The sequence below is a fragment of the Callospermophilus lateralis genome, chromosome 4 (genome assembly GCF_048772815.1).
Source record: "Callospermophilus lateralis isolate mCalLat2 chromosome 4, mCalLat2.hap1, whole genome shotgun sequence".
NCBI classification, from domain to species: domain Eukaryota; kingdom Metazoa; phylum Chordata; class Mammalia; order Rodentia; family Sciuridae; genus Callospermophilus; species Callospermophilus lateralis.
This window is the reverse complement of record NC_135308.1, coordinates 148,344,201-148,366,286: the sequence shown is the minus strand read 5'-3', so window position 1 is coordinate 148,366,286 and position 22,086 is coordinate 148,344,201. Positions and strand designations below refer to the sequence as shown.

Below are 22,086 nucleotides of genomic sequence, written 5' to 3'. Positions count from 1 at the left end.
CTTTTTTCACCTGCAGGATTCTATTTTTTTCCTTCCTCTGGTCTCTTGAATTCCTTTTTGGAGACTATTTTCCTCCAGGCACAAGTGTTTCTAATGTAACTATTAACTCACTTTGATGGACAAGACTTGTCTTTTTCATATTTATATCCCTCCTATTCAGTATGATACCTGGCACTTTATGGCCCATCAGAATCTAACCATAGTTGAAATGGTGGGATACAAATCTAGGAGAATTTCACTTCTGCATTTCAGACTTGGGTTCTCTTCTGGTCAATGGCACATGACTATGAAATGCTAGTTTACTTATAAACCTGAGGTGCTAGGCTTATACTCAAGGGCCTAAGTCCTCCCCAGCAGTTCAGGAACAGTGTGAAAAATAATAGGAGAGGGGAATAAGGGCCTGCCAAATTGAATTTTGAGGCATGAGTACTGTCCTAGTACCTGGATGATTCTGATTCTTCTAGTTTATAATAAAGAATAGGATGAGATAAAAGAGGGTACACTAATAGGGATTAAGATCCTTCTCTAACATGGAATAACTGCATAGATAATGCTACTAGGGTTCAAATATTGATATTTCCAAGATAAATCCAAATACTGTTTTTTGTGAGATGCCTGGTCATGGCAAAAGCATCACACTTGAAATCAGAACAGAAGCTCTAGGTCCAAATGGCTACCCTTCAGTTTTGTTTCTGTAAAATGAGACTTGGACAGAAGATACCAAAAGTTCCTTCATCTCTACCGTTATATTTTATATTTCTGGTTGGTAGTTGTGCTGTGTTGTGATCTCATTAAAGAAATGAGAAATCAAGTAGTGGAATTATTTGTGTTATCTTGAATACCTGACATGCACTTTAAACTGGAAATATAAGTTCTGTGAGAGCAGGGACCATATCTAATTTACTGTTAGTATTCCTTGCATCTAGTGTGATGCACCTGGCATATAGTAGCACTCAATAAATATTTATTTAAAAAAGATGCGTTCAATATCTGTGATACATGTGTTCTTTTTGATGTTTATTATTTTTATTTATTTCGATGCCGAAGACTGAACACAGAGGTAATTAATAACTGAGCCACATCCCCAGCCCTTTTTAAAATCTTTTATTTAGAGACGGTCTCACTGAGTTGCCTGGGGCCTAAGTTACTGAGGGTGGCTTTAAACTTGTGATCCTCCTGCCTCAGCCTCCTAAACTGCTGGGATTATAGGCATGCACCACCAAACCCAGCTAGTATTTTGATTTTTGAGTTTTAAAATTTTTATGAAAGCAAATACAAGGACTTTAAGTCAAATAGAAATAATTAATTAGATCTGACTTCCAAGATGTCCAGTGCTTATCATTTTGAAACATTTGCAAACCCTTTAGAAGGTGAGAACACCTGTTTGAAACACAAACTTCACCAAAACATAGATGAGTGTTCAAACAGTTGATTCTTAAGCCACATATCGTATTATAATTCCATAAAGTACAAAGCGCTGGACTTGAAGTTGTAATCATGATTCTACCACCTGTCATGTTTGATTTTAGGAATACCTCAGGGGTACTCTGAGAATTAAAATATATGCCAAGTGCCTGGCACATAGGATAAATTCTTCTTTCCCTTTGTCTTTAGATACATGGGGCACTAAAGAATTTGTTTTCATATCAAATGTATAGCAAGGCAAAAGATGCCATGTGGTTCAACAACAATTAGTTTGACTTCCTCTAAGTGTGGTTGGCTTTTTAGTTGTAAATATTAAACCTTAAAACAATTACTAGGTTTCAAAGAAACCACTTAATTCTTTTCTTTGTTATTAGTTTAGTAGTTTTGGCACATTGAAATATTTTTATTATAAAATTTAATATTTTTATAATTACTAATAATAAAATAATGTAGTTGCAAGTGTACTCATCTTCAGGTTTGTAATGAAATGTATGAAAACTTAACACCAAATATAAGACGGAACATTTTTAAGCCCCCTGCCACCATACATCATGTGCTTCAAATCCTGTGTTTTCTCATAAGTACCCTATGCTGAAATTTTTGAAATCATTCCCATTTTTTTCTACACACACACACACACACACACACACACACACACATTGTCCAGACCTGCAAGTTTTCCTGAGTTTATTACGGATATTCAACTCTATTTTTCTATGCTTACCCCCAATTGAAAACTTTCTAAAATTCATCTATACTGATAAAACTAACTGGTTTTTAGTTTTTTGAAATTTCCTTACATGAATATACCACTATTTTATTTATCCATTCTCTTGTGGAGGTACAGTTGAATTGTTTCTCGGACATATCTTCTTCAGATCCATGGCTCTGTCTTAGGTGTTGAACTGCTGCTGCTAGATTGGGAGTGTACTCTTCAGGTTTGTAAGATAGTGCTAAATTATTTTCCAAAATGGCTTATGAATTCCAGATGCTCCACTGTCCTTGTCACTTGGTGTTGTCAGCCTTGTCAGTCTGAAGAATTTAATGCCTTTTGATAAAGCTTTGTATAATCTCCATAAATATTTTGTTTCATTTATTCCTGCTACATTTTTTCTTGCTATTTAAACTTTTTATTAAAAAAAAAAACTCTCTATCATGTAGTATCACATGCTTTTAGACAATGAAGATAACAGTAACAGTTTAAAGATTTTAATTGAAAATGACCATGGTTACATTTAAACTATGTATTTACACATTCTGTGTCAAAGTTTAACTTAAGTATAAAATCTGTTGTGATTTCAGCCCAGCAAAATATACCAGAAAGTTCATGTGTTGAGGTGAACTAAGACTATGAATTATGCTCCAGTATCAGGACAGGGAGCCTTCACTCCACTATTGCTAAATCTTTCAGGCTGTGGCTTTTTTGCCTCTTGGCTTTATAGCCTGGACGCAGGAATTCTATCTTTCTCTTCTTTGCTTCACTTTTATTTTTATGTTTCTTCAGCTTTTTCTTGGCAGCAATATCAGGATTGGTTACAAACTTGAAAAGAGAACAGAAATTTTATTACTTTTAAAGTACACGTTAAACCAGTCCCCCAAGCTTGCCACTATGTTCACCTTTAAACATCGAGAATGTAATACATGCTTATTAATGAAAATATGGAACTCTTGCTATTAAGTTTCTACCTCTCAAATCTTCAGTCATCTGGGTAAGCGTGACACAAGTGTATATACCTCTGGTTAAAAAAGCTTAAGCCCAGCAAACAAGCCATTTTCTCAAGCACCAAACTCACCTCCAGAGCCTTCCTCTTTTTCCGGAGTGCCCTTTTCTCATTAGCCTGTTTCTGTATAGAGGCAAAGGCTAATGAGAAGCTCTCGAGCCCAACCATCTTTTTGAGTAATTCTATTATTTCTTGAGATAGATTCTTCAGTAAAGGATCTACTCGAACACAGAGAATATGGTTAAAGATGGTCATATGGAAAAGGACACAGCTGAACATCAACAAAATCAACAAAGTACAGTATTTAAATGTGTGGCATTATTACTGTTAATTGCTGTGGCATTAACAGCAGTTTATACCATTAATGGCCCCTGCGGGTTTCCAAGATGGAAACAAAGCCCTCCCATCCACCACCTCATCCAGAGGCAATAAGAGATTAGGCCCACTTCCCAGCAGGTTCTGAAGACAATGAATTTGAGAGCCTGACAATATTTTGGATTATTTTTTCGAACCTGTTCAGCTTTGTGCAGATGCAGGGAGAGGTTAAGATTGCTTCTCTAATCCATGGGTCATAGAAGCTAAGCTCTGCCCATGATAACCTTTTTTGGGGGATTAGAGACTGAATCAAAATTAGAGCAAGGAAAACTTTCTATCAATGTTTCAAGGCTAAAAAAAACTCTTGTTTTCATATTTACTATATTAATTTTTAAGCTCTTAACATCCACTTTACCCCCCTTTCCCAACACACAATTCCCTCTTTTCCTATTATTAACAATAGGGATCTGTTAAGGGAATAGAACAAATATACTAGGCAAGGAAAAAGAAGGAAAATGGCAAATGTTAAAATTATATTTAAAAACTTTCAGATAAGAATGGTATATATTTTTGCCTCATAATTTGTAAGAATGTAATAACATCTTTATTTATTATTGTTCAGAGTGTTATGAGTTCAGAACCATCTCAAAACCATAGTTTTTTCTTTGACTGTTTAACCTATGCTTTGAAGTAAAACAAAGCTTTTACTACATGCTTAGACATGAGAAAGCATAGGAGACGGCCATCAAATACAATAACAGATGTGCTTATTTACTTGCTATTAATTGTCTCACAAGTATTCTGTCTTAAATTCTGAAAGGGAAAGAGTACAAAAAAAGGAAGAAGAGGGGCCTCTCGGAGAAGTTAGGTATCTGAGCATGAAAATATACAGGAGAACAGAAGTGGCAGTGTTACCTTGCTCTGAATAGGTGCTGTTCAGTTCTCGAAACAAGGGAGCTATGATCATTGGCAAATAGGGCTTTACCTTGTCTACCCCAAGGTCCATTGCTATGGCACCAAGGAACTTAAAGATGCATGTTCTCTGAAAGTGAAGATTGTTTTTTAAACATTTCTCTTTAACACAGCCACACAAATACACAGAAATAAATTTAGAAAAGTGTTCAGTATACTTTGGGGTGAATGTTATTGCTATAATTTTGGATTCAAAAGGGAAAATTCCTAAGGACTTGAGATAACTAACACAATTTAACACAGTTATCCTGTCATACCTTTAAGAGATTTCTAGGTGAATAAGCAGCTTCCAATTTGGCCATCCGGGACAACTTCTGGATCAGCCACAGCAGTGTGGCTGGCTTGCTGGGCTTGCTCTTCTCTTCTTTGTCAGACTCTGGCTTTCCAAGTATGCAGGCCTCGTATTCTGTTGCCTCTCTAGCCACACCATCTCCTAAAGCTTTGTGTTCTTCCAGGTCTTCTTTTATCTCACCTTGCTTATCCTCAGAATCAGGTTCTAGTAAAAATAAGACTTTGGCTACGAACAACAAATTCTTAACAACCTTTAAAAAAGAGGGGAGGGAAGAATTAGATTTTGAAACAAATATGTTTTTTGTTAGAGCGTGAGCTGAAGTAGGCATTCTACAATTAGAAAATATAAACAACCCGGGTACTTCAGTATTAAACTGATGATGGCTCTTTCAACAATTCTTGTTTTTACATTCCAAATTCATTTCCATGTAATTTTCATCCTGTTGGCTAGTTCTGTGTGTGCTTTAAGGTCATACAACATAAATAAAAAATTTCCCTATGGATCAGCCATTTAATTTTTTTTTTTTGTACTGGAGATTGAACTCAGGGGTACTTAACCACTAAGCCATATCCCCAGCTCCCTTTTTATAAACTGTATTTAGAGACAGGGTCTCTCTGAGTTGCTGGTATTACAGGCATGTGCCACCATGTATGACCAAGTCATTTACATTTTAAAAGAAAGCTTTCATCCCAACTTTCATTAGATTCTTTCAACCATTCTATGTAGAAATAATATTAACTGATTACTGATTAGTTGCTTTATTTTTATTTAATTAGGTACTCAGCAGCCCTTTACCATTGAGCTACATCCCCAGCCCTTTTTATTTTTTATTTCAAGACAGGGTCTCACTAAATTGCTGAGGCTGGCTTCAAACATGGTATCTTCCTGTCTCAGCTTTAGTTACTGGGATTACAGGCTTGCGCCCCTGTGCCCAGCTGATAAATTGTTTTATATGTAGTATTCCAATTCAGCTGTAAAACATCTCAGCCAGATACTATTATTAGGAGAGAAGGCCAAATTTCAGTGTTATTACATGACTTACCCAAATAAAGGGAGTGGCCAATTAGGATTCAAAGATCTTTAGAATTCAAGGCCAATTTCTTAAACTTTAGCTTCCCATCCTCAACTCCCATCTAATCCTTAGGATTTTAATCTTAATATAATGGGACCATTCCTTTGGTCCCTATCAAATCTCTGATGTAGGTATTTCCCATCCATTATGTGAGGGAGGAAAACAAGTTAGGTTGAGTTCCTTGACCATCTTGGCTGTTCTGCTAGATGTGCTGCATCAAAATTCTCCCGCACATGTTTGTCAGAACCTTCACACATTCCAAGACTAGCTTAGCCATTAAGAATTAATGCCAAACTGGGCACAGTTGTGCACACCTGTAATTCCAGCTACTTGGGAGGTTGAGGCAGGATGATTCTAAGTTAGAGGATAGCCTGGGCAACTTGTCCAAAAAATAAAAAGGGCTACAGCTCAGTGGTAGAATGCCCCTGGGTTCAACCCCCAATAAAACACATATACATTAAGGTCAAGATCATAATTTCCTTCTTCCGGAAGCCTGATACTTGTGAATATAGCCCAGGTTTGGTGGCCTTCTCACCTGTGGCAATCTTTGTTAATTTGCCCCAAAATTCATGATCATCTAAAATCCCTAATTTCTTTTATCCTGTAAATCTCTTCCTCTCTATGGTCTACCAGCCCCTATAAAAACTGCTTCTTTGTGAGACCTGACCCTCTGTGAACCCTGGCAGGATTTTGATGGCTCCATTTTGCTACTGACTGAATAGCTATCCATTCATTCTCTGAGCCTGCCATATAATGAAGTTGAATTTTCACTGCAAAATGTGATAGAAGTGTTATTGTTCATGATGTGCCACTTGAGATTATTCTTCAGATAAAAGCATTGACCAATGCCGCATGCCTACTGCACTAAATCTATAAGGCTCCATCTTGCCAATGATTCATGAGGGACATGGTCAAGGCCCATGGGATAATGGTGCTGACTTATGATCACCAGCCCAAATGCTCTATCAAAAGAGGTAATAATAAAATAATAAAAGTACCAGTAGACTATTTCATAGCAACATATTGCATATTTATTTATTTATTTATTTTGGTACCAGGGATTGAATTCAGGGGTGCTTAACTACTGAGCCACATCCCCAGGTCTTTTTATTTTTAATTTTGAGACAGGGTCTAGCTAAATTGATTAGGACCTTGCTAAGTTGCTAAGGCTGGTGATCTTTCTGCCTCAGCCTCCTGAGCTGCTGGGATTAACAGGTGTGTGCCACTGCACCTAGTAGACTTTAAGATGGGATGACTCACTTGCTCACATAGTAGATCACACAGTAGCATGAATATTATTGCTTTCTCTTTAACTTTAAGGGATAAAGGGAGGAAACTCAATATTATAGTTTTTCTAGAAAAATAACCAATCAGTGCCCCTTAAGCTTTCGTCACAAAGTGGAGTATATGTGAAACCCTTAAGATGAGAAGATTAATAGCCTCCCTCCCATTGTATCATCTTTATTGGGAATTGTAAATGGAATCATGAGTTTCCCCAACATAGTCCCCAGAGTTGACGAGACTTGTGTGCATAACTGAACAATTTATTTGAGTATATGTCTATATTTTGTGAAATCTGTCAAGCACTAAAATAGCAAAAACAACAACAACAAAATCCAAATGTAAACACATTTCTAGACTATTGGTAGAATAGTAGGTTGCTTTCACTTAAACTTGGGGAGCTATAATTCTTACCTGCTCTCCTAGAGACTGATCCAAGAATTTGGAATGCAACTGATGGCAAGAGGCTAGAGAGATACTTTTCATCTGTAGAGAGAAATGGTCATTGGCAAACATAACATTTCTGATTATTAAGAAAAAAAAATTGACCATAATGCAACTGATGTACTAGATTTTGCTCTGCATGACAACCTATACAGAGCTGTAGAGAAAAGTTATAACCAGAAATTATGTAATTATTCCCTTCTACCTGCCCCAAACGTGTTAGTCCCCCCACATCCACCAAAGTCTAATGTAATAGTCTAATTTCCTAAAACTATTAGAATACTTTGCAACATTCCAGTAGTTTTTTCTTTTTTCTCTTTCCCCTTCCATCTTCTGCTTATCCAGTATTTATGGAATTCTCACTATGAGCCACACTGTGCTAGGTTTAGGAATCAAGAAACAGATATAACATGGTCCTTACCTAACATCTTTATGAACATGATCTCATATAGTCATGAACAAGGTTATGAAGAACACAGGACAGTTAGTTAATCTTATTTTTTCTAATGTTGATAAAAGACACACAATGAAAGATGGATAAGCTAAATAATCACAAGTTTGATTAGACTGATGATCTAAAAATTATCTTTGGAAAACTGGCCTTGAGGGTAATAACCCCTCTCCAGTTATTAACACTTAGTGATTCACATATGCAACATGTTGTCAGTTGGAGGAGTTTTTCCCAAGGGACAACACTAAGATGTTATGAGAACCAGAGAGTACATTTCAGAGGTCACAAGGCAAGGAAAAGGTTTTAGAGAAAGAAACCTTACCTTCTGTTCAAGATCACCTGTTAGAAACCTGACTGCTACAGGGTCTGCGAGTTTCTTTTTAGTCTTTTTGGCATTCCATTTTTGAATAAGCTCCTCTGGATGGCAAGAAGCAAAGAGTAATCCAAAAATCTGGGCCGCTGTGAGCCACACCCAATTGTGTGGGTGTCTCAGGTGAGAGTGCACATGACCTAGGGGAACCAGAATGCATTCTCAAATGCTGCACAGCTTTTATGATTCTTTTATGATTCATAGTAAATATGACTGATTTGGGCATATATTATATGTTTGGGAAGAATAACCAAAGATGGCCAAAATAGTCCATGTTTCCTGGAAGACCACTAGGAGATAGAGAGAAATGAGATGAAGAAACACTGAAACAACTAGGAAACTAACTCCCTGGGTGGTATATGGCACTGAAAAGATATGCCTAAGCTTACACACAGACTTGTTTCACACAGATTAGTTTCAGATTCAGGGAAATAAGATGGCATTTTAACATTACATTTTCTGAAGTGACTAATGTAAAGATATATATATATTTTATATATATAATAGTGAAATTGGTGGTTCAAAGTAGCTGCCTAGAAAGCTATCATTCATGAATGTTTTCTTTTTGCCAGGCACAGAGCCATGTGTGTTATATACATTACCTTATTTTTTAGAGCCTCACAACAGTTCTGTGACGATAGAAGTGTCATTTCCAATCTAACATGAGGAAATGAATTTCCAGAGAGGCCAAATGTCATGCAATGGGTAGAGACTGGCCTGGGCCCCAGAGCACATAATTCTTCAGCATTACAGTATACAGCCTTGGAAAGTACATTTGTAAAGTCTTATAATGTAGGTGTTGTGAATGGGATGGATTAATCATGCCATGTTTCAGTTTTAGCCTATACTACTATATTTCATGAATGTTATTTACATTCTGTTTAAATCTTTGTAACAATCTGGCCATGTCTCAGTGGAGCCAGACCCAAACAGGTCATATAAACAGTTATTTCTCTTTTTTTGGTAGTAGGGATTGAATCCAGGGTACTTTACCACTGAACTACATCCCCAGTCCTTTCTATTTTGATCTTACTAATTTGCTGAGTCTGGCCTTGAACTTGCAATGGTTCTGCCTCAGCCTGAGTCACTGGGATTGAAGGTCTGTGTCACCATACCTGACTAAACTGTGTTATTTCTCACAGGATCACAGTTGCTGGCTCTTAAACCAAGAACTAATTGAAATGTGTAGTGTGTTAATAGAGTCTTATTTTTCATTTGGAGAGTGATATAGTACTTAAATGCACCACCCTAGTGAGATGGTTCAGTAAATTCCAGCACATTTGCACGATGGCTATTGAAAAGGACAGCTAGGAAGTGAACTGTGGTATAGTAATAAGCTTATTCAGGTACAAATAGCTAAAAGTTTTATATGGAACTAAGCAATCTCTCTGAAAAAAATCATAACTATTTAGCAAAAAGACTAGATAGAAATTATGTACACATATATACATATTTCAAAACATTCTGTACAGAGCAAATATATATAATTCTTACATATCAATTATACCTTAATAAAGCTGTGGGGGGCAGCAAAAAGAAGATATATAAATATAAATATATTTGGCATATATTTATATGCCAAATTATCATCAAATAGAATGTGGGAGAATTTTTCCTTTGATTTTGTGACAATATTCTTTTATGGATGAAATGTGTTACATGAAGTAATACACACACACACACACACACACACACACAAACATACACATTTTTTTTTGAAAGAACATTTTGACTGTAATCAATCTGATAGGATCTTTCACATTTTTTTTCCTCATGGGCTTTTCCCTTCCCATCTATTTTCCAAATCTATTTTCAATAATTGTATCACAACTGTTTGTTTTTTTAATACCAGGGACTGAATTCAGGGGTGCTTAACCACTGAGCCATATCCCCAGCCCCTTTTTATTTTGAGACAGGGTCTTGCTAAGTTGCTTAGGACCTTGTTAGTTGCTGAGGCTGGCTTTGTACTTGTGATCCTTCTGCCTCAGCCTCCTAAGATGCCTGGATTACAGGTGTACACCACCATGCCCAGCCTAATGGGTTTTTAGATTTAATTAAATAAAAAGGAAATACTTACTCCAGATTTTACTCAAAGTCTCAGAGGGCTTGGTAAACTGAATAAAATTACATTCCTTGATGAGTTTACTTATTAGCGTGAGAAAACTGAAGAGCAGGCGATCTGCAGCTTTTTCTTCAGTCTCTTCCATGATCTAAACATGGGGTGATTGCAAATAAATGTAAGACAACAACCTGGAAGTACCTGGGATACATGTTTGTGTCAGCATGTAAATCTATACCAAGTCACTATGGGGCTGTCACTTGACTAGAATGTTTAGCAGCATCTCTGGCCTTTATCCACTACATGTCAGTAGCAACTCCCACCCTCCAACTGTGACAGCCAAAAATATTTCTAGACACTGCCAAATGTCCTATGGGGGGCAAGATTGCCTGAGCTGAGAACCTTTTACCCCCATCTTAAAAAGAAGTTCCAACTGCACTGAATTCTTGCTTTTATTAATAAAGAACATTTTTAAAGAAACTACTTAATCTACTAGTTATACTCTGTCAAGTACAACTTTCTTATAAAAATCATCAGAAAATTTATTCCTTAACAAATTACTTACATCTTTAAAATTATCAGGATTAATTTCCTTTTCAACCACAGGAAGAACATTTCCAAGTCTTCTCTCAAAATTAACCCCTTCACTTTCCACAAATAAGCCACAGACCAGGGCAGCAAGTTGTCTATTTAAGCTCTATCAAAAATAAACCACCACAAGTGAGTGTTAATACAACTTGGGAAGCTGTTTATAAAAATTATAAAACGAAGGTAGGGATTATGTTAACAATCAGACAATAAGAAACCTTTCGATGCCAGAATCAATAAAATATAGTGTCATGGTCAACAAACAGAAGTGAAGCAATCTTTATACTCAAGAATAACATTAGAAAAACAGCACTTATCCAGTGAGTATTTTGATACACATTTTTCCATTAAAAAAAGAAAAAAGAAATAGAGGTTTCATTCCCAACCTCAATTATACAGATATGCAACGAATTACTCATTAATATAAAAAACATATTTATATTCTAAAGATGGGCTAGTGATGATGGTGGCAGAGTCACAGAATAAGTGAACAGAATAATAGAAATTACACTCAGAAAACGAATAAGCAAAACTGGAAGCAGATATTCACTAACTGGGTCTGGTTAAGTAAATGATGATTATATTCAAGTGGAGTGCTTTGCTAGCAATAATAATGCATTAGGAATATAAATGACTCAGTGTTAACTTTCTATAATTTCTTACACTTTCTGAAACTTTGAGAATACATTAGTTGCATAATCAGATACAAATAAAGCTATTTTAATATAAGCCAGTTCTACGGTATATAATATGAATTTTTATTTGAAGTTTTGACTTGTTGAACTATGATTAAAAACAATACTAACCTTTTTTCCTCCAAACCAGGAGATAACCATATCAAATAACCAGTCTTTTTTCTCAAGGCTAATTTTACTGAGTAAGGATTTGATTGCCATGGATGCCATCTTTTTACATACAGCAGAGTCATCATTCACCATCATTAGACAAAGAGGGATGAAGAACATCCCACAGTTCTCATGGAGCAGTCCCTATAGGAAAAGAGGCATTGATGAACTTAATGGGCATGGAATTCCTACAATTGCTGTCCAACAAGGGAAAGCCCAGGGCTTCCAGGGATCATGGGCAAACAGTTGAAGGGTTTCTCTTTGTGATTCATAGTACCTGAGGAAATGTGTCAAAGAGATAAGCGATCATTTCCAAGGTGGACTCTCTTCCAGTCTCATGTTCATAACTAGGGCAAGAACATCAGATGAACTGTTAGTATCTTCTAAATTTATTTTTAAAAAATTTAAAATATTACAGTTAGGTGTCAATTTTTTTTTTCTTAGAAACACAAAGTGCTCTATTTGCTCAATTTTAATGTTTATATTCATCAAGCTATTGAGCTCTTTTAAATGTAATTTTATTAGATTTTCAACACTGTCCTCAGTGGACTTTACTGACAATCAATGGTCAGATTAAACTGAGTGAAAATTAACTTGAAGAACTGACATATGAAACCAGACACAGTGTCTGACAATCAAGCCAACAAGTCCCACCAGCATCTTCAGAGAATGTGCCACTGAAAAGGACAAAAGCTTGTCCTTTTCAAGACAGCCACCATATTAAAAGAAAGAAACTAGCTTTTTGCCTCTGCATAAGAAATGGTTCAGCTTACTTCAGTTGAGCGAGCATGAATTCCAAGTTGGGTCTCAATTTCTCACCAAGGGGATAGTCAAGAATGTATTTCAGAAAAACCTAGGGGGGGAAAAAAAAATCACACAGTTAATCATTTAGATGCTGTCACTCCAGGATTCCTGTTTCCTAAGCTGTTTTCTGAGATACACTCATACTTTATAAAAATCTTGCAAAAGGGTAATCAACCAGGCTTTCCAACTGACTCCAGCTAATTCTGTCTACTAAGTCAACCACTGTGCCCCTTCCTATCTCCTGCTTCACTCAGCTGGATTTTTTTATTTTTATTTTTTATTTTTAACTCAGCTGGATCTTAACTCCTGTGCCTGGCTGAGTCAAGTCTTGACCCCCCACTGCTATGGTGGTTTAAGACCCAAATCTCAACTTACATATATATTAGAAGCTGATCTGACAGGTGGGGCAGTCGACTGAGTAAGGACTATGGTTCAACCCTGTATGTCCCCTTGATATGAGAATAACAACATGGTAATAAGTTAATATTGATAATGTATGTGCTAAGCACTATGTTAAATATTTGTTTCTTGGTTAATTCTCCTCACTCCCTTAGGAAGTAGGTGGTGGTATCACATTTTACAACTGAAGATAATAAAGATGGCCCAGAGAGGTTCAGTAACTTGCTCATGTGATGGTGCCAGAATTTCATGCCTAGTCTATGGTCAAAGACTTCATTTAAAAACCATTAGTATTTAGTCTCCTTTATTAATAAATTGTGATAACTAATGCACATCATTTAACTTTCCAAGGTCTGCTTTTTTCCCTAGCTGTAAAATGTGGATAATATTCTTTTGAAGGGTAGCTGTAAATAGGGGTCATGTGTGTAAATTCCTGGGCACACAGCTAGTGTTTTAATAAAAGCTAGCCATCCTTCCTAAGTAATCAAGCAACTTTTTTTTTTCCCCCCCAAAGACATGTTTCTTCTCTTCCATCCTGGCCTTCTCAGTGGTCTAAACCCTCCTTCAACCTGAGTGTGTATTTCTAATTCAGATCTCCCACTTCTTGGGTATGATATATATTCAAAGTTAAACAAATGTATGAACAAATCTGAGTGTGTTACTCCTCTGCCTAAAGATCTCAATAGGGTCTTACTCTTCTTAGAACAAAGCCCTAAATCTTTAACAAGACCACAAGATCCTGCCCCACCTGGCTTTCCCTGCTCCCTCCACCCAACCTTCATTTAGTTCCTCAAACAAGGTGAGCCTTATTCACCTAAGGGTTACCTTCCTCAGGTATTTATTTCCCCTTTTCCTGCAAGTTTTGGCTTACCTGTCAATCCTCAGGAAAGCTTTCTCTGACCTACCTCATTAGGTGTTTGAGTCTCAGAGCATAGCAAGAATATGACAAAAAGTAGTCTTCAGAATTCAGTTAATACCAAGAGCTAACTAAAAGATGAACTGCTAAGGTGGAGCCCACCCAACCCTCACTATGGAAATAAGCTCCCTCTACACACCTGTCTGCACTGGACTCTGGCAGGTTCACTTTGTGCAGAAATTGCCAACTTGGACACTTTCCGCATGACGTCATCAATTTCTGGGACCAATAATCTTCTTGATAAAATGGCCTAAAAAATATAAAAAGATTCATTTCATGTGTTTTACTGTATATGTAGGTACTTTCAGATGTTAAAATAGCTGTAGACACTTTTCAAGCAATGAAAGTAACTTCAAATGAAAAAGCAGACGTGCTTGGTAGAGTACCCGTATTTGTACAGTATTCCCTGGGAATGTTAATGTAGTGTATTCAAACATTTTCATAAGTAGAACGTTAGCTTATGACTGACACATTAAAATCATCATAATCTTTATAAATTACTTAAATTCAGTGGTCCACAACTAGTCAAAATAATATATTCCACATTATTCTAAATACTAGACCTGAGACTCACAAACTGTGAAAGACAAGGTTACAGTGACACCATACCTTCAGAAGACCAAATGCAGTGGCTTGTCTTGAAGTATCGTAAATGTCCTCTTCAGCATAGGCCAGTAGAACTTGAAGCTGTTTTTCAGTTATCTGGTAAGATTTGACTTTCTTTACAAGTATGGTCACACACTGCAAATAATAACAATGAAGTTAACAGACAGCATACTCCACATGTCAGGATCCAGTGAAATGATAATGAGTTGACTTTTTCACACAGGATACTAACCCTCAAACACTAGCAAATTATTATGGAAATAATTCTGACCAAAGAGCAATGGGGAAAACTGAACTCTGGTATTACTCTAGGTCTTGGCTTTTTCTAGGTGCAACTGATTCACCTCACCTTGAAACAATTTACCACCAAGTGGAAGTTCTGGCCCCTGGCAGCCCCAAGTTTTGCATAGTTCTTCAGCAAAAGAAAAAGGTGTTTCGTCAGCTGTCCTGCTTTTCTTTCTATGGAAGGCAGAGGAAACCTTAAGACCCAGATCAGACATTGTAAAGCACCTGTGATCACCTGAGAAAACAAAATAATAAACAGTCAACTTTGAAGTGACCAAATCCATCAACAAGGCACCAGAGGCTGTGCAGATTATACAAGTGGCTGAGTTGAATAAATTAATTTAGGATTTTTGTTTGTTTTTTGGAAAAATACATTTTAAATGACTCTTCCATTTTCCAGAATGGTACTTCAATGTAATCCATCTTTTCTAACCCTGGGAATGTTAATGTAGTGTATTCAAACATGTATAAAAGGCACTGTACTGGGCATCATCATCATCATTATTGGTGGTACTGGGAATCAAACCCAGGGCTCTGCCCACCCTAGGTAAGTGCTCTATCACTGAGCTACATCTCCAGCACTCTATTAGTTATATAAATAGAAAGATAAAGAAGGAAACTATCTCTGTGTGTAAGGAAAAGATAGGTGGGGCAGAAATTAAGCAGAGGAAAAATTAAGTCATTTAATATAGTTTAGTGCTATGCACAAGGATATAGAAAAAGTGTGCTAAGACCATGTGCTTATACATGAACTTTGAAGGTCAAACCTTGCAATCCCCAGGATCAGCTAGTTCAGCTCTACCTAATATAATCCTGCTGCTCTGACTACTACACTGCAATGGATTTGATGAAAACACAGAAGAGAGATGGGAGTTTTAAAGACCTAGATGTTAAATCCCAGTTTTACATTTGACTACTGTGTGACTCCAGAGATGTTATTACCCTCTAAGCATCTTCACTTCTGAAGGTGCTGTACATAAGTGGGATTTAGAGTCCAACAGACCTAGATTCACATCTAAAACTGTAACTAGACCCTAGCCCTAGTTTTCTTATCTATAAAACAGAAATGTTGGGAAGAGGGATGTGGCTCAGTGGTAGAGCACTTCTCTGGCATGCATGAGGCCCTGTGTTTAATCCCCAATACCGCAAAACAAACAAACAAATCCCAGAAATGTCAAGAATATTTGTCTAAGAGGTGGTAAGGTTCAGAAGGATTACTTTATGAGAGTGATGGTGGTAAAGATGATCACTGGTCTTGGAACAATACTAATCACCCCTATGAAATTGTGAGGATCAGGTAAGATGATTAATGTACCTAGAAGCATTCTAAATGATATTAAGATATCCAAACAAATGGGACTTATTAATTCAGGAAACAGTGGCAGTTCGTAGTATCACCATTTCACTTAAAAACTCCACAAAGCAAGAGCCCTGAAATAAGTTCCATCCAAGAATTCTGCATGACATGGCTCCTGTGAGGGAATGGATGCTCACCTTCACATCCATGGAACCCAGGCAATCTATGAGGAGAGACACAAAAGGATCCAACATTTCCAGGACATGATCACTTGAAGACTTGATCTTGGAAGTCTTCAGACTCAGATGAAGCAGCTAAAAAGTGTAAAAAAGATATTGCACATTAGTTGTTTTGAAGATTGGATGTATGAGGTCAAATGTAAAATAAGAGATACACATGAAATGTTAAGCTGCTTCTGTTTGAAATGATGAATATTTTTAAGAAGTGAGAAATGGCCTTGGAGAGTCTTAATCAGTCAAGAAGGTAGAAGCTCACTGTGCAGTTGAAATACTAAGTCCATTTAGAAAATGGTCACTCAGCATCTGCTGTGATTCCAAGCACTGGCTCAGTATGCTGGGCAAAGCAATGACTAAGATGAACATGGTTCCTGTCCTGATGAACATGGTTCCCTTCCTGTCTTCAGCCAGAAAGACAGACTCAAAGTGTGACTGCTAGGTGCTCTGAGGCTTGTTGGGGCATGGGTACAGGGAAGAGTAAGCAGTGAAGTCTTGGGGGCAGCAATAGAGTATGGGGACTTTATGGAATGAAAGGGAAGTCAGAATGGCTGGAGCATATGTTGGAATGGTATAGGATGAGGCTAGAACCCTGCAACCCAAATGAAGGACTGTGCTCTCTCCTAGGAAAAATGGAAGCCAAAGGAAATAAAATAACCAGATTTGTATTTTTAAAAGCTCATCATCTTAAAAAAATATAAAATACAATAAAAAATAAAAATAAAACTTGAAAACTTGTCTTTGTTCAGAGATTATAGGATGTCCTTGGAGAAAGTCCCCAGAAATTAACCAAAAACTCCTGGAACTGAAAAACTATCATAGCTAAGTTGCAGGATATAGGTTACAGAAGGAACACAAGTCAATCACACACCCTATATACCCTCAATGAACAAGGAGAATTTGAAATTTAAAACACAATAGCATGCCAGATGTGGTGACACACAACTGTATTCACAGCAGCTCAGGAGACTGAGGCAGGGGACTCTCAAGTTCAAAGCCAGCCTCAGCAATTTATTGAGACCCTGTCTCAAAATAAAACATAAAAGGGCTCAGGATGTGTCGAAATGTGTCAATTGCTCCCATCCCACCCAAAGGCAATAGCATTTACACAAGCATCCCCAGACCTGAAATACTTTTGTTTTGAATGAAATATGGTCAATGTGAAAAAAGCAATATAACATTGTTAAATTTTTTAAAAACAAAAAAAGATATTCATGTTTATAAAGAGAATATAGAATTATTAGGATGTCAGTTTTTCCTAATTTGATCTACAGATTCAATGCAATCCCAAACAAGATTTCAAAAAGTTTTATATATGAACAGTTATTATTTGTCAACTAAGTTTTAATTAATATTATTAATTAAATTGAACTGTGTATTGACAAACTGGTTCTAAAATTTACACAGAAAAGCAAAGACACTAAATTTCCCACATAATATTGAAAAAGAAGAAAAGAGACAGGAAATGAGCACCATCAAACTTTAAGATTTATAAAGATACAGGTATCAATATAGTAGGACATTTTCTGAAGAAAAGACAATGTGGCCAAAGGATGACTCAGAAGTAAATTCACAGTGACACAGCTATTCTTAACAAAGGGGAGAGAATTTTCAATATATAAAGGATGGTCTATTTAACAAATGGTACTGGAAAAACTGAATATCAACATGTAAATTAAAATAAATATTCTAGACACATCTCACAAAAATTAAAAAGACAACACATGCATAAATATAAACCCCAAAGGATAAAATTTTCTAGATAAAATGGGATAAAATCTAAATCCCCTTAGGTTTGATGATGATGTAGATACAAACACTAAAGGCAAATTCATGAAAGAGAAATTTTTCTTAAGTTGGAATTAATTAAAAAAAAAAAAAAAAGGCAAAGTCAAAGTGGTTTAGAGCTGCTCATGGGCAAGTCAACAGTGAAATCCTAGTAAACACTAGAAATTCAGCAAAAGATGAAATAGTACAGACTCTGTGAAGTCAGTGAGTTTCATTTTAAGAGAAATTCTTACCCGAAGCCCAGACTCAATAAATATGTGCATGTTGGTTTTCCTGCTCACAATAGCTTTGGGTCCACCTCGAACTGGAGCTGGGGGGAGCAGCAGGCAGCTCTGGGGTGGCAGACGTGGATCGGGTGCAGGGACTGCGGGACTCCTATCAGTCCCAATGGAATAAAAATGGAAAACACTGTTAGCTGCATTCCAAGAAGTTAGTGTGGCCCTCCATGAAGACGAGAGCCTAGCACTGAACAAATATGCTCTGGTTTCCTCCCTTCCCCTAACCACAAACACACAAGAGATGCAATCCTGTTGATCAAGTTACTAGGACGATCCTTAGAAACAGAGGTTTCTAAGGAAGATGAACAATAAATGAAGATGAACACAAGAGGACATTCCCTTTGATCCCTGAAAATAAATGGCAAGGAGCCTTTCCCACAACACAAAAGCAAAATCCAAAGGAAGTGTACTCATGTATAAGGCATGATACATGTTTTAAGTACAGACTCTGTGAAGTCAGTGAGTTTCATTTTAAGAGGAATTCTTACCTAAAGCGCAGACTCAATAAACATGTGCATGTTAGTTTTCCTGCTCACAATAGCTTTAAATCTGCAATAAGTTGTTATATTTAAAATCTATCCTTTCATTCAATAAATATTTAAAATAAAAATGACATCATAGAATAACATTTCTGTCACAGATACCTCAAAGAAAATCTTATGTTGAAAAGTAGCATTTTGAAGGACCAAAGTAGTACTTGTGTTTCACATAATATAATTTTTATCTTTCTTTAGAGCAAATCCAAACTTACTTGTCTTTCTCTGTTAATAGGGGTAGGTTTTCACTGACCAAACCATAACTGAGCAATAGAATGGATTCTGCCGTCATTTCCTGATTTACAATTAATCCTGCTATGATTCGACGTAAGGTTTCATGAACTTTTCGGGCCAGTTTTAAACTTGTGGTATTTTGTAAGACCTAAAGGCAAACATAAATGTTAGGTAGAAATAACACAAACACAATTAGATTCACTATAATTTTTTTAAAATTTGCTTTCTAATGTGTTTTTTTTCTAATTAAAAAATCTATTCTAAAATTTCAAACAGTAATATCTCTCTCTCTCTCTCTCTCTCTCTCTCTCACACACACACACACACACACACACACACACACACACAGTAAGTCACTTATAAACTCAAACCCAAGAGATAACCACCATGAGCAGTTTGGATGCCTCAGAATCCTTCCATTCCTTTCCTGCTCCCTCCTTCCCTGTTGGTGAGGTAGCAGGACATACTGCTGGATAAATGATGAGACTTCCAACAATGTTAATCTTATGTAACAAAAGGGGTAATTTACACACAGGCACCCTGCACCATAATAAAATGTATAGTCCCTATTCTAAGCAACCATGTGACTGAACTACAATGACCAAACCTCAGGGTTTGAAATTAATTAGTGGGTCAAATCAGAGGAATTTAATGTAAACTCAGGATCATCAACCACAGTAAAATACTTAGTCAGTACTTGATAGGACAAGACTTCTTGCGGATGACTCTCTTTAATCCTCAGTAAACATTGTTGGGAGTCTCCAAAGACTAACTTCCCCATCCCCCAAGAAGAGCTGTCCAATGGTAAGCCCTGCTGGCTCACATGATCCTACCCACCAATCAGACTAGCCCTGCTGGCTCACCTGATCCTTATCCTCCAATCAAAGAGCACCCATGCCAGCTGTCATGGTTGGCTCTATAAATGTGCAGAGCCGTTCCTCAATAAATGGGCATTTGCTCCAACGACAAGCCTTGTTCCTTCTTTCAAACATCAACATTCTTATTAGGCTCAGATAATACTATGTGCATTCTAGGAACAATTATGAAATTCTTCTAGCACCAAAGCATTTGGATTAAGAGTAATTCATGTCACTAGTTAGTGATTCTTTTCTCTATTTTTTGCCATAACCGAGCCGCTAAAAAGCCTTGTAGGTTGAAACAGCAACTCTTTACTCCCGAACCCTCAACTGCACTCTACACACACTTCCCCGGAACACACTCACTCCACCAGGCTCCGCGTGCGCCAATTCTTCCGGAACCCCTGCGCAAACCCAAGGCAGCAGGATCCGCCCTAACCCCAGCAGGATCCTCCCTTATCCTGGAGCCGCCCTATTCCTAGCAGGATCCACCCTAATCCCGGAGCAGGGTCACCTTTCAACCATTCCCTCTGGCAAAAATGCCAGGCGCCATTTTGACTAAATTGTGGCTCTCAACAATTTTTAGTACATAAAACTGCAATAAAATGAATTGATAATGTTATTGTATGTTCATCCCTGTAACAGGCACAGAGAAACAACAGAAAGGTAGGTTAACTATAGTCCCTACTCTTAGGGGAAAAAATGAAAAAAAATGGAAAGAATGTGAGCTTTGGATCATAAAGATCTGAAACAACATTCTGATTTTTCTCCTTAACTGTGTTCCTTTTTGCTCTTCTGAGCCTGAATTTTCCTATCTGTAAATGGAAATAACATTGATCTCATTGGATGATTGTGAAGATAAGAAGAGAAAATGTAACAGTACTTAGAATGCGATTTATGTTCAATAAATTCCAGTTACCTTCCTCTTGGCAGTCTGGGGATACAGTTTGATTCTAAAGGCTATGTTTTTAGCTGCTGCCCTGACCCAGCTATAAAATTCACTTGCACTCCAATTCTTGTTGCCTTTCCTTCTGCATCTCATGGATTACATCAGGGACTGAATGGAGTCCAGAGCACCCAACTCAAGGCTGCCACCTAGTGACTAGAGGGTATTCATGCCCTTAGCACTAAAGGAAATCCTGGGTGCTCAAGTAGTTGTTTTTGCCCTATAGGTTCCTTTCAGGAACTCATAATTTTGGGACCACCTGAACTGCATCTCAGTCCTTACCTCTTTCAATGGAAGGATAAGTTTTGTGACCTGATCTTTTCCTACAAACTTGCCCAGGATTTCATAAGAATCATAACTCTTGCTTCTTCGTGCCTCCATGACTTTGGAGAGGATCTGCTTTACTTCCTTCTCTTCAGCAACGGAACCAAACAATTCATGGTTAAACATCTTTGAAAGCAAAAGGACAAAAGGTGATTATGTAGCCAATACAAGCAGTCTTTGACAAAAGCACAGGTATAACCAAGTCAAAGGAAAGCAAATGGGAAGGGAATGAAATGAGATGGCAGGAGTTTCTATTAGATTGTACTTGTTTTCAATGCAGTTTAGGGACCGGCAATAAAAATAAATAAATAAAAATTAAATAAAAATAAATAAAAATAAAACATGCAGAAATACTTTTAGTTTAATATTATTGGAAAACAAAAGAAAAGTGTTTCACAGACAAAAACATATACAGAACAGATACTTCTTTTATGATATTGCCAGAGAGTTTATTTTCCCTTTAAGAAATTCTATTTGCAACTTAATTATAGAACTTAATGTAAATACTTAAATTAAGAGTCAAAATTAGTGCCCATATTTTAAAAAATAAATGATCAAAAGGTTGTGTGGCAAATTATTTTTCTGTTCCCAAATCTACCTCCCAAATTACCAATTATCCAATTCTTTTATTTATTGGATAAAATATTATCCAATATTTTTCATTGGCATATTATAATTATACATCATAATGAGATTTGTTATTACATAGTTGTACATGCACACACATTATCCAATTTTTAAAGTTGAA

General features: G+C 36.8%; 1 protein-coding gene across 1 annotated transcript in view; it reads right to left on the bottom strand.

Moving 5' to 3' along the window:
• Window positions 1–2,618: 2,618 nt before the first annotated feature.
• Window positions 2,619–22,086, bottom strand: part of Utp20 (UTP20 small subunit processome component) — a 95,971-nt gene continuing 76,503 nt past the window's right edge. The window contains exons 45-62 of the mRNA XM_076855007.2: window positions 21,297–21,464; window positions 19,193–19,359; window positions 18,397–18,538; window positions 16,340–16,456; window positions 14,910–15,080; window positions 14,564–14,695; window positions 14,094–14,204; window positions 12,609–12,688; window positions 12,113–12,182; window positions 11,797–11,979; window positions 10,968–11,099; window positions 10,421–10,553; window positions 8,296–8,483; window positions 7,493–7,564; window positions 4,691–4,975; window positions 4,377–4,503; window positions 3,219–3,364; window positions 2,619–2,965 (exon numbers count right to left, since the gene is read on the bottom strand). Of these exons, the coding sequence (XP_076711122.2) occupies window positions 2,810–2,965; window positions 3,219–3,364; window positions 4,377–4,503; window positions 4,691–4,975; window positions 7,493–7,564; window positions 8,296–8,483; window positions 10,421–10,553; window positions 10,968–11,099; window positions 11,797–11,979; window positions 12,113–12,182; window positions 12,609–12,688; window positions 14,094–14,204; window positions 14,564–14,695; window positions 14,910–15,080; window positions 16,340–16,456; window positions 18,397–18,538; window positions 19,193–19,359; window positions 21,297–21,464 (2,580 nt within the window). The 3' untranslated portion in view covers window positions 2,619–2,809. The remainder of the gene's footprint in view (window positions 2,966–3,218; window positions 3,365–4,376; window positions 4,504–4,690; window positions 4,976–7,492; window positions 7,565–8,295; window positions 8,484–10,420; window positions 10,554–10,967; window positions 11,100–11,796; window positions 11,980–12,112; window positions 12,183–12,608; window positions 12,689–14,093; window positions 14,205–14,563; window positions 14,696–14,909; window positions 15,081–16,339; window positions 16,457–18,396; window positions 18,539–19,192; window positions 19,360–21,296; window positions 21,465–22,086) is intronic.